The sequence below is a fragment of the Odontesthes bonariensis genome, chromosome 21 (assembly GCF_027942865.1).
Source record: "Odontesthes bonariensis isolate fOdoBon6 chromosome 21, fOdoBon6.hap1, whole genome shotgun sequence".
Taxonomy (NCBI): domain Eukaryota; kingdom Metazoa; phylum Chordata; class Actinopteri; order Atheriniformes; family Atherinopsidae; genus Odontesthes; species Odontesthes bonariensis.
This window is the reverse complement of record NC_134526.1, coordinates 5161070-5173350: the sequence shown is the minus strand read 5'-3', so window position 1 is coordinate 5173350 and position 12281 is coordinate 5161070. Positions and strand designations below refer to the sequence as shown.

General features: G+C 40.5%; 1 protein-coding gene across 1 annotated transcript in view; it reads right to left on the bottom strand.

Moving 5' to 3' along the window:
* Positions 1-360: 360 nt before the first annotated feature.
* The window catches only part of LOC142371771 (xylosyltransferase 1-like), a 66634-nt gene continuing 54713 nt past the window's right edge, over positions 361-12281 (bottom strand). Inside the window, exons 9-11 of the mRNA XM_075454507.1 lie at positions 9084-9279; positions 7463-7799; positions 361-1094 (exon numbers count right to left, since the gene is read on the bottom strand). Of these exons, the coding sequence (XP_075310622.1) occupies positions 772-1094; positions 7463-7799; positions 9084-9279 (856 nt within the window). The 3' untranslated portion in view covers positions 361-771. The remainder of the gene's footprint in view (positions 1095-7462; positions 7800-9083; positions 9280-12281) is intronic.

Genomic DNA, 12281 nt, shown 5'->3' with positions numbered 1-12281 from the left:
CGCAAAAAAAAACTCTCCGACGCACAGCGCCTAGTTACGGTTACTATGGCTACTACAGCCAATCACAATGTACTCCCATTCAAGCGGACAGCCATATTGTGTGACGTAATCAGCACACGACGGACCCCCGAGCCGATCTGGTGCCTACACCGGGCCGAGAGAAGGAGCAGCCACAGCTGCCGTCTGTCAATGTGAGGCGCCCCTGAACCAGGGAGACTTCTCTCCCTTAAGGACGCTCCGGTGTTTCCTAAAGGAGATCGTTAAGGAAGCATGGAGCTCCTTTCTCTCTGTAAGGAAGCATGGCGCTCCTTTCTCTCTGTAAGGAAGCATGGAGCTCCTTTCTCTCTGTAAGAACCACCGAATCCTCTCACAGACGGAAACGACTGCTCATCTGCAGAATAATCTGAATTTATTTGAATTTAGGACACCTGAATATGTATAATCTGGATGTGTAAGCCTCCAACGACTGAATTAAAACACCTTGAAAGGCTGAATTTAGACGGTTTAAAAGGTAAGAAATGTGGAAACTCTTTGAGTGACCGGCCTAGAGAAGGAGTAAATGTCTGTAAATGTGAGGCGCCCCTGACCCAGGGAGACGCCCGGCTGGAGGTAAAGAGTTCTTCCTCTCACATTCATCGGTTCGCTCGGCGCCTGCAGCGTCCCACAGAAAGACCGAGCGAGGGTTTCCTCCAGAGTCTTCCGCTCCCGTAAACTTTAAATAAATAAATATCAGACAGTCTTCCTTCATTTGTCCCCGCGTCCGTCCGGCCGCTACCTGATGCGCCCGTGCTGCCCCGGCCGGGTCAGTTCAGATTTGGGGTCGGGGCTGGCGGAGCTCCAGGCCGTGAGGTGGCAGCGCTGCATGACGGGACAGGCGCTGGGGCCCAGCGAGCAGACGTCCGAGGCCGACCAGTGGCCCTCCAGGAGTCCGTCCAGCCAGCGGCGCAGCGGCGCCCCCGTCAGCCCGGCGTTGGCCTCGGCCTCCTCCACGGCGCCCAGGCTCACCGGCAGCCGCAGCACCGGGTTCAGGCCGTGAAAGCTCTGCTCCATGTAGGAGTTCCTGGGCGGGCCGCCGTGCAGCCGCAGCGCCTCATCTGTTCAACACCATGGGAGGAAGAGGCGGTTAGAGAGGACGAGGGCGGACATTTTATCCTGTTTACCTCCTGTTGACTGAGAAGGAAACAACTTAAAGGGACAGTTCGCCTCTTTTGACATGAAGCTGTGTGACATCCCATATCAGCAACATCATTTATGAACATCTTCTTACCCCCTGCTGCGTCCTGTGAGCAGAGTTCCAGCCTCGTTTTGGTGTTGATGAAGGTAGTCCGGCTAGTTGGCTGGTGTTTAAAAAATAAAGAGTTTTGCTTCTCAGAACAATATGCGTTCAAAAGAGTAATACATTTGCATCACGAAATCGTTCTCCAGGAAAAAGTCAGACCTCACAATCGCTTGGCCCTATTTTCTCTCCCTTTGTATCACTGCCTGCTGTGCAGACCGAAGCGCAGACCGAGCAGCAAACACCGTAACAGGCGCGGCTGTCGGCTGTCGGCAGCAGGCAGTGATACGAAGGGAGAGAAAATAGGGCCAAGCGATTGTGAGGTCTGACTTTTTCCTGGAGAACCATTTTGTGATGCAAATGTATTACTCTTTTGAACGCATATTGTTTTGAGAAGCAAAACGCTTTATTTTTTAAACCCCAGCCAACTAGCCGGACTACCTTCATCAACACCAAAACGAGGCTGGAACTCTGCTCACAGGACGCAGCAGGGGGTAAGAAGATGTTCATAAATGATGTTGCTGATATGGGATGTCATACAGCTTCATGTCAAAAGAGGCGAACTGTCCCTTTAAACATCACGAGCTGTTAGACGACATGTTGGACTGTAACAGATATCACAATTAACAAATGTACAAATAAAAATATTAGAAATCTTTTGGTAAATGTAACAATTCCTTGTGCTAATTTTCTTTGGAAATCTCTTTATAGAGATGTGGAATGGAAAAAAAAGTGGTTGATCAGGAATAAATTCTGTCTAAACAATAAGATCAAGGAAGTGTCTTTCAAAATTATACACAAAATATATCCAGCAAAAAAAACCTTTGAAAGATTTAAACTTGATATTGAGTACTCTTGTGATTTCTGTGGCTTGTATGATGAATCTATTGAACATTTATTTTATTTTATTTTTTATTTTATTTTAATTTAATTTTTTATTTTATTTTAATTTTTAAAATTTGTATTATTTATTTATTTTTTGTTTTTATTTGTTTATTTATTCATTATTATTATTATTAGATAGTAGTAGTATGTTTACTAGAATTGGTATTATTATTGTTGTTGTTAATATACAATCATTGTAAATATTCATAATTTTTTTGAGCTACTTGACTAATTTGAATTTGCCCCATTGGGGGATGACTAAAGTATTTTTCTATTCTATTTCTATTCTATTTATTTTTTCACTGTTTATATTGTCAAATGTTTTGGTTGAATGTACAAAATTTTATTGAAAAGAAAACTGGACATTCGGTACGGAAAAGGATTTAATTTTTTTTTTTTTGCACAACTTGTTTTATTTTCAGGTGAATTTTATATCCACAAAAGGAAATGGACTGACAGCAAACCAAATTTTACGCTTTTTTTAAAAGAACTATATCAATACAGTACCGACATCAATGGTCTAGAAATGCCCAAGGCTTTAAAAACAAACTTTATATTTGGAAAAAGTTTTATTTAAATAATGTTTTTCTCTACAGTGATGCAATTTATATGCATGATGTTTCTATACGTTTCTTTGTACATTTATACTTTTATATTTTTTTTCTTCCCCTGGCTAAACAGTTTTGTTATGTATATTATTGTTAATAAAGTTTAAAAATAAATAAATAAATGTTGGGCTGTAACAGGGATCAGCTCCAGATGTAAAACCAGATCACGGCTTCTCTATCAGAGTCCTGCACCGACCCCTGTGCACCCACACAGCTCCAACAATTCAAACAGTGGGGAGGTGGGGGGGGGCTAATTCAGACAGAGGTGACCCTGTGTGAGCGTGACAGAGCGGCGGGATACTGACACTATAAATATACGTCTGCGTGGCGTTGACAGCTGGGACAGGAGGCCCTGTGTAACCCAATATTTAGCGGTTTTAGGCTGCTGCAGTGGGAACTGCACTGCAGGGGGCGCCAAAGCGACGAGGGAAATAATCTAGAGTAGGCATCGTCTTTATTTAAAGTGATAGTTCGGAGTAGATTCACCCTGGGGTCATTTGAACCGTGATATCCAGCCAAGTAGCCCACCCGAAGTTTTTCCGATATTGGCTGAACATCAGCTGAGTTACTGAGTTATCCCGGATAGCTTCGTACAAGCGCTAATGGACCCTGGCAGTATCTCCAAAATTACCACACTAAAATCACATGCCATGACACTAAACTTCTACAGTAGTACAAATATGGTCTGTACTCACAAAACGATGCATTTGGAAGTTTGTACATAGTCCAGGAGTTTATTATCATCAACACAAGCCTGATAGCTTCTCTGCTGCTAAAGCTGCGTCGACGTCACTTCCTTGATCTGGGAGCTTCAATGTAAGATGAAGGCTGATCTACTACTGTAGACAACAAAGTATATGCTATATTCTACATGAATTTTTATGTTGTAGAGTTGTGAATTTATTTTATCAATGGAGAAATTGAGCAGCCTTGCTTTGTTGTCTATTGTTTTGAGAAGCAAAACGCTTTATTTTTTAAACCCCAGCCAACTAGCCGGACTACCTTCATCAACACCAAAACGAGGCTGGAACTCTGCTCACAGGACACAGCAGGTGGTAAGAAGATGTTCATAAATGATGTTGCTGATATGGGATGTCATACAGCTTCATGTCAGAAGAGGCGAACTGTCCCTTTAAGCTCCAAAAAGATGAGACTTTGAGTTCCGACACGTCAAAATGACGTTTGAGGCATGACGCTTGCCTTGAAAAGACGGCGCAGCGCGTTGTCGTGCACCAGTCGATTTTTGTAACTTGGCGGCGCCACCAACGAAAAACCGGATGGACCCATGTGAGGCCAGGCTCAGTCAGGAGGTGCGTTTGTACAGGCAGCTGTACGACACTGCAGTGAAACAGCACAGGGAGCACGTAAACTCCCAAAACTCGTTGGCAGAGATGGGCAGAACTTTGGGGAAAGAGGGAGAGTTCTGTAAGAATGTGTGGAAGAAGCTACGGGACAGATACCTGAAGGCAAAGAAGAGGGCAGAGACTCTGTTGATGCCGGGGGCTTCAGACCTTCACCTCTTTTAACTGAATTAAAAAATTAAAATGATCCGAATACTGCAGCAGCATCATTGATGACAGTGTTCGTGCTCTTCATTGTTTTCTTCTCCACTTTCTTCGTTGTAGAGTAGAGGTAACCGTCACGTAGCAGCGCCACCTCTGTGACGGAGAAAATTGCAACTACTGGCGCAACGACTTGCGCCAATATATATTGCGGGCACGAAATCATGACGTCATCAACACCGCTCGCGCTTACAGACGCGGCAACCATGCTAGAGGCTTTAAACTATGCACCTCTGACTCATTTTGAAGCTTTGTTATGCATGTTCCGGGGCCTGAACCTGCCCTGTGCTGTGTATACATGAAATATCTGAAATGTGTCTCCTTTAATGACGGCTTTAAACGGCCTTTAACCCATTTAGACCGGGAAAGCATTGCCGCATTTCTACCTTTAAAGCCGGGGGCGCTGTTGCGTTATTCTACCTTTAAGGCCGGGAAAGCGTACACGTCTTTTTCAGACGGTAGCGATTGTGAGGAGTTTCTCTGCTTTGATGATGCTGAAGAACGTGCTGACCCAACTGATGCAGATTTATGGCGAGCACATATGTTTGAAGATGATTTTGAAGGGTTTGAATGTGAGTGGAAGACTGACAATTACCACCGTAATCGACGGAGAGATTTCAACCGCACACCAGGGGGTGAAAGTCGATTTACCTGCAGATGCCACACCGTTGCAGGCATTTAATCATATTTTTACTGAGGAGCTTTGGGCGCATCTCGTTTCCGAGACGAATAGATACAGTGAGCAGGTACTTCAGACTCCAGCTCGAGCAAAGATGGCGAGGTGGTCACACGTAACTGTGCCGGGGATGAAAACGTTTATTGGAATGTGTATGGGCTCCTTGTGCTGCCAGTACGAAGAGATTACTGGTGATACAATAAATATATAAATAAATAATTTAAATATAAAATTAAATTTTATTTTATTACTGTTTTTTTATTGAAAATAGCGCTGTTCCTGCACTTTACTTTTTATTTTATTACTGTTTTTTTATTGAAAATAGTGCTGTTCCTCCACTTTACTTTTTATTTTATTACTGTTTTTTTTATTGAAAATAGCACTGTTCCTGCACTTTACTTTTTATTTTATTACTGTTTTTTTATTGAAAATAGCGCTGTTCCTGCACTTTACTTTTTATTTTATTACTGTTTTTTTATTGAAAATAGAGCTGTTCCTGCACTTTACTTTTTATTTTATTACTGTTTTTTTATTGAAAATAGTGCTGTTCCTCCACTTTACTTTTTATTTTATTACTGTTTTTTTTATTGAAAATAGCACTGTTCCTGCACTTTACTTTTTATTTTATTACTGTTTTTTTATTGAAAATAGCGCTGTTCCTGCACTTTACTTTTTATTTTATTACTGTTTTTTTTTTTATTGAAAATAGCGCTGTTCCTCCACTTTACTTTTTATTTTATTACTGTTTTTTTATTGAAAATAGTGCTGTTCCTCCACTTTACTTTTTATTTTATTTTATTACTGTTTTTTTTTTATTGAAAATAGCGCTGTTCCTCCACTTTACTTTTTATTTTATTAATGTTTTTTTATTGAAAATAGCGCTGTTCCTGCACTTTACTTTTTATTTTATTACTGTTTTTTTATTGAAAATAGCGCTGTTCCTGCACTTTACTTTTTATTTTATTACTGTTTTTTTTTTTATTGAAAATAGTGCTGTTCCTGCACTTTACTTTTTATTTTATTACTGTTTTTTTTTTTATTGAAAATAGCGCTGTTCCTCCACTTTACTTTTTATTTTATTACTGTTTTTTTATTGAAAATAGTGCTGTTCCTCCACTTTACTTTTTATTTTATTTTATTACTGTTTTTTTATTGAAAATAGCGCTGTTCCTGCACTTTACTTTTTATTTTATTACTGTTTTTTTATTGAAAATAGTGCTGTTCCTGCACTTTACTTTTTATTTTATTACTGTTTTTTTTTTATTGAAAATAGTGCTGTTCCTGCACTTTACTTTTTATTTTATTAATGTTTTTTTATTGAAAATAGCGCTGTTCCTGCACTTTACTTTTTATTTTATTAATGTTTTTTTATTGAAAATAGCGCTGTTCCTGCACTTTACTTTTTATTTTATTACTGTTTTTTTTTTTATTGAAAATAGTGCTGTTCCTGCACTTTACTTTTTATTTTATTACTGTTTTTTTTTTTATTGAAAATAGCGCTGTTCCTCCACTTTACTTTTTATTTTATTACTGTTTTTTTATTGAAAATAGTGCTGTTCCTGCACTTTACTTTTTATTTTATTTTATTACTGTTTTTTTATTGAAAATAATGCTGTTCCTGCACTTTACTTTTTATTTTATTACTGTTTTTTTATTGAAAATAGCGCTGTTCCTGCACTTTACTTTTTATTTTATTACTGTTTTTTTATTGAAAATAGCGCTGTTCCTGCACTTTACTTTTTATTTTATTACTGTTTTTTTTATTGAAAATAGTGCTGTTCCTGCACTTTACTTTTTATTTTATTTTATTAATGTTTTTTTATTGAAAATAATGCTGTTCCTGCACTTTACTTTTTATTTTATTACTGTTTTTTTATTGAAAATAGCGCTGTTCCTGCACTTTACTTTTTATTTTATTACTGTTTTTTTTATTGAAAATAGCGCTGTTCCTGCACTTTACTTTTTATTTTATTACTGTTTTTTTTATTGAAAATAGTGCTGTTCCTGCACTTTACTTTTTATTTTATTTTATTAATGTTTTTTTATTGAAAATAATGCTGTTCCTGCACTTTACTTTTTATTTTATTACTGTTTTTTTATTGAAAATAGCGCTGTTCCTGCACTTTACTTTTTATTTTATTACTGTTTTTTTTATTGAAAATAGTGCTGTTCCTGCACTTTACTTTTCACATTTTCTATTTTCGTGAAGGTGTATGTAAATAAATTCAATTTCCAAAGAAAGCCACAGGTGTAAGCTCTCAAATACTTTTTGAATTTTGTTTCTATCTGCTACAGAGGCTGAGAAATAAATCATTTAGTAGGCGTTGACACAATTGCTGAATTTCCAGAAAAACTTCAGGTTTTAGGGGGTCTTTCTGAAATCGCCCATAGGTTTTACAGGCATTCTTTTCCAGGCGTTTTAGGCCTAAATGGTTTAACAATCGGACCGACCCACCTTTCTGAAGGGGCTGCTGGTGATGGAACTCCAGAGGGGCTATGATGAAGCTGGTCTGGCCCAGCAGGTTCCAGTGGTGCAGGACCCTCAGCGTCCAGACGCCCGGCCTCAGCGGCGCCGTGAGCGGCGGCCGGTAGTGGGTGACCTCGGCGGAGGCGTCCACCAGGATGTCGTAGGTGGCGGCGATGACGTTGGTGGGGTCGATCCACACCACGGTGGCCGTCAGGTTGCTCTGGCTGCGGCTCCAGCGCTGCGCGGCGGCCGGCTCGTCCTCGGGCCCCAGGAGGCCCCCCCAGTTCCTGAAGAGACGCTCCTTCGGGTCCCAGTCGGATCCAACCTGAAACCATGTTGTTTTTTTACATTTCGAGCTCATTTCAGAGGTGAGCCGCACAGCAGCGTCCGATTCTGTCGCTCATCTTTCTCAGGACCTCCGACCCCGACGGGAACAGTTCTTAAAGGGACAGTTCGCCTCTTTTGACATGAAGCTGTATGACATCCCATATCAGCAACATCATTTATGAACATCTTCTTACCCCCTGCTGCGTCCTGTGAGCAGAGTTCCAGCCTCGTTTTGGTGTTGATGAAGGTAGTCCGGCTAGTTGGCTGGGGTTTAAAAAATAAAGCGTTTTGCTTCTCAGAACAATGTGCGTTCAACAGAGTAATACATTTGCATCACAAAATCGTTCTCCAGGAAAAAGTCAGACCTCACAATCTCTTGGCCCTATTTTCTCTCCCTTCGTATCACTGCCTGCTGCCGCCTGCCGCGCCTGTTACGGTGTTTGAACACATCACAGCAGCTTTAAAATCTTTACTCTGGCTTCCAGTCAGTCACAGAATAGATTTTAAAACCCTGCTGATGGTTTACAATCTGTGATCTGTTCAGAGAATATAAAGCCAGCAGAGCTCTTAGATCCAAGGACTCAGGTCAGCTGGTCCAGTCCAGAGTCCAGACTAAACATGGAGAAGCAGCATTTAGCTGTTATGCTGCAAACAAGTGGAACAAACTGCCAGTGGAGATTAAACTTTCACCAAATGGAGACATTTTTAAATCCAGGTTAAAAACATTTCTGTTCTCATGTGTCTATGCATGAAATCTGCACGATATCTTTGAACTTATCTGCTTGTTTTTAATCATTTAAATGATTTTATTTGTTTCTCTTTATATTCTTTTATGTATTTTTAATGCTTCTTCCACTCCCTGCTGCAATGCTTTTAGTTTATGTAAAGCACTTTGAACTGTTTTGTACATGTAATGTGCGATATAAATAAATTTGATTTGATTTGATGACAGCAGGCAGGGATACGAAGGGAGAGAAAATAGCGCCAAGCGATTGTGAGGTCTGACTTTTTCCTGGAGAATGATTTTGTGATGCAAATGTATTACTCTGTTGAACGCATATTGTTTTGAGAAGCAAAACGCTTTATTTTTTAAACCCCAGCCAACTAGCCGGACTACCTTCATCAACACCAAAACGAGGCTGGAACTCTGCTCACAGGACGCAGCAGGGGGTAAGAAGATGTTCAGAAATGATGTTGCTGATATGGGATGTCATACGGCTTCATGTCAAAAGAGGCGAACTATCCCTTTAACCACTGAAGTATGATCCCGCTCCAGCTGTACCTGTATGTGCAGCAGCCGGTTGGTGGCCGGGGGCGGGCTGGCCAGGGTGAAGTGGTCTTTGGGGGTCACCCAGGTCTCCAGGTTCTCCAGCTGGGCGGAGGCTCGGTTGGTGGTCACGTGACGCACCAGGTAGCCCTGGAACTGGTCGGACAGGAAGTAGAGGTGCACGGACACCGGGTGGCTGATGGCCGAGTACCTGAGAAACACACAGTGATGACATCATTGCCCCGAAAGAAGCTTTGTGTCAAAGAAAGGTGACGGGGTCCGAGGTTGGTGATAAAGGCCGGTTTATCTGTGCAGAACAATCCAACAACGAGGCGATTCAAAGTGCTTTAGAGACATTTAAACAGTAGAAATAAAAAGAATGATTTAACTTTTAAACAAAAAAGAAAGAAATAAGAACAATAGATAGAATCAGGAGTTAAAATGTGATTTAAAGTTTTGAAACTCAAGCTTCAGATTTGGAGCTCACTCGAAAAAATGCCCCTCTAAAAATAAGTAAAAAACAACAAATTAAAGATGTTTTTGCTTGAAATAAGCAAAAAAAATCTGCCAATGGAACTAGTGAAAATCGGCTTGTCAAGATTTCTTGAAATAAAATGTGATATTTGGGACTTTTGAGATAAAAGTGATCTTGAAATTAGCTTAAAAACCTCTTCAAATGAAAAAAAAAAAAGCTAGTTTCATATGATATGTGACTCAAAGAAATTTGTTTTCAAGACTTTCATTTAACAAGATATTCCAGATGTATTGTCTTCCAACAAGTCCCTATATCTGGCTGAAATGGTGCTTGTTAGGCAGTTGTGTCTTATATTAAGTGTAATGAGATATTTTGACGAGAAATGAGACAAATATACTTGGTAAGACTGATTTTTTCCAGTGCTTTATTCAAACGCAGCTGAAAATAGGTGTGTCTTAAACACACTGAGTGTTTCAGCTGATCTGAGGCTTTCTGGGAGTTTGTTCCAGACATGTGGAGCATAGAAGCTGAATGCAGCTCCTCCATGTCTGGTTCTGACTCTGGGAACTGATGGAAGACCGGATCCAGATGAGCTGAGGGGTCTGGAAGGTTCATACTGGGTCAGGAGGTCGCTGATGTGTTATGAAGGTAAAAACGTTGGGTCCAAACTGAGCTTTTACAGTAAAACGCCTCCTCTGGTGAGCTGATCCACATGATGCTCAAAGATCAACTAACTAAGCACCACCACAGGGGAGAAAATCCTCCTAAAGATCACTGATCATCTCCTCTGTTTTTATCACAAGTAGTAACAAGTTACATTTACTCGAGTAAGTTTTTGAAAACATTATACTTCTAGGAGTAGTTTTAAATCTCTATACTTTTTCCTTTTCCTTGAGTAGATGTGTGCAGCAGAAACTGTCCTCTTACTCCGCTACATTAGGCTACAATGAGCTGGTTACTTTTCTTCTTACCTCTTTGGTATTCTACGCCTCATTATTTTTATCCCCCCGCGTACGCCTCATTTTAATGTTTTATTCTGACAGAGAGAGAGACTTCCGCCAAAGGCTCTACCACCTGACTGTGTTCCACCAATCAGACGCAGCCGTGCAGTCTGGTCAACGTGACCGTACTCAATCTCAGCGGCGGGACGGGTTAGCTTTAGCATTAGCAGTCGTAGCAAACAAACAAAGAAACAGATGAAAAATGTCAGAACCAATGGTGGGAAATGAAGACGCAGACGAGGCCTCATACTGAAAGCATGTTTACCTTACAAAGAGTGAGAAACAGCAGCTACATTATGTGTCTTCTGTGTCAACCAAAACAAACGCACATTTCAGCAGAAACTCAACATCTAACCTGAGGAAACATGTAGCGCTAAGTTTCCTAAACTCGTTTTTCCCCCATGGATAGGTGAATGTTTGTTTTTTAGGTTACATATGGGTTACATATGTTTTAAACATTTCCTAAGTCTCTTATTTTTTTATTGAAGTACTTGAATTTACCTGGATTATTTTAATTTAAGCTATTTTGTAATTAATTTAAATTTATTTAAATTTATTTTATCAATTGGATGAACTCTAATTTGCCTAAAGATGATTATTTAGTATTTTTGTCTGTCTGATTGAATGCTTGTGTTAACAAATAAATCAGACGTTACTCAACAGTTACTCAGTACTTGAGTAGTTTTTTCACCTCTTACTCAAGTAATTATTTGGATGACTACTTTTTACTTTTACTTGAGTACAGTTTTTGGCTACTTTACCCAGCAGTTAAAAACAGAAGACAGGAGGCCGATGCAGCTAAGAGCAGAGGACGAAAAGCGATGAAAACAAGCCACACAAATGCCTTAAAGAGGAATAAAACCAAGTCTGAAAGAGAGTTTGAGTACAGGACATCCTGCAGAGAAGTTTGCATGAGTTTAATGTTCTCATTCATAATCATTTAAACATCATGCTGGAAACCGTCAGACCTTAAAGGCCATAAAAACTGTTAAATGAGAACAGAAGCAGAGATATTTTCCTGCTAATTCTTCCTCTTTTAAGTACAGTTTTGTGCTCCGATGCAGACGAGGTTAAAGGAGATCTCATTTTCTCCCATGACCCAGCTGTCAAAACATCCATCCACGGCAGCTAATTTCTGTTTTCTTTCCCCGTGACGCAGAGCAACAGCTCAGCTTCCCCGAGCCTCCACACCAGCAGGGAAAAGTTATCATTTACCGGCAAAGAAAGGAGGAAATAAAGCAGAATTTTCCTTAAAACGTGGATGAAAAAGCCCCGATGTGAGCGGAGCCATGTGTGACATCAGCTGCGTTTCCAGCTCAGACGTTGGGCAGGTTGAGAGGGAACAGACGGGCATTTTCTGAACGCTGCCTCCGCCCAGGGTGACCACCAATCCCCACCCGACTGCAGCAACAAGCACCTCCTTGTACCTTCTGGAAAAATCCAGCCTGAGCCCAAACTGAAGCCTGATTGTACCTCAGGACAAGCGGGCCTTATCTCCGTATTTAATTTGGACCAGCGGAGGTGAGTCTGCTGGAAAGACACATTTCATCTGAGCGTCCTGAGTCTGCACTCCACCAGCAAAGACTTTATCATTTTATTTTTCATGGAGAACGTGACCCACTTCTGCTTTAGTTCCGGCTCAGTGCAGGATAAGCAACAACAGCCTGGCTCCTTCCATCCAGTCTCTCTCAATGTAGATGTATATATTACTGCACTTTAATCCGTATATTTATTTGC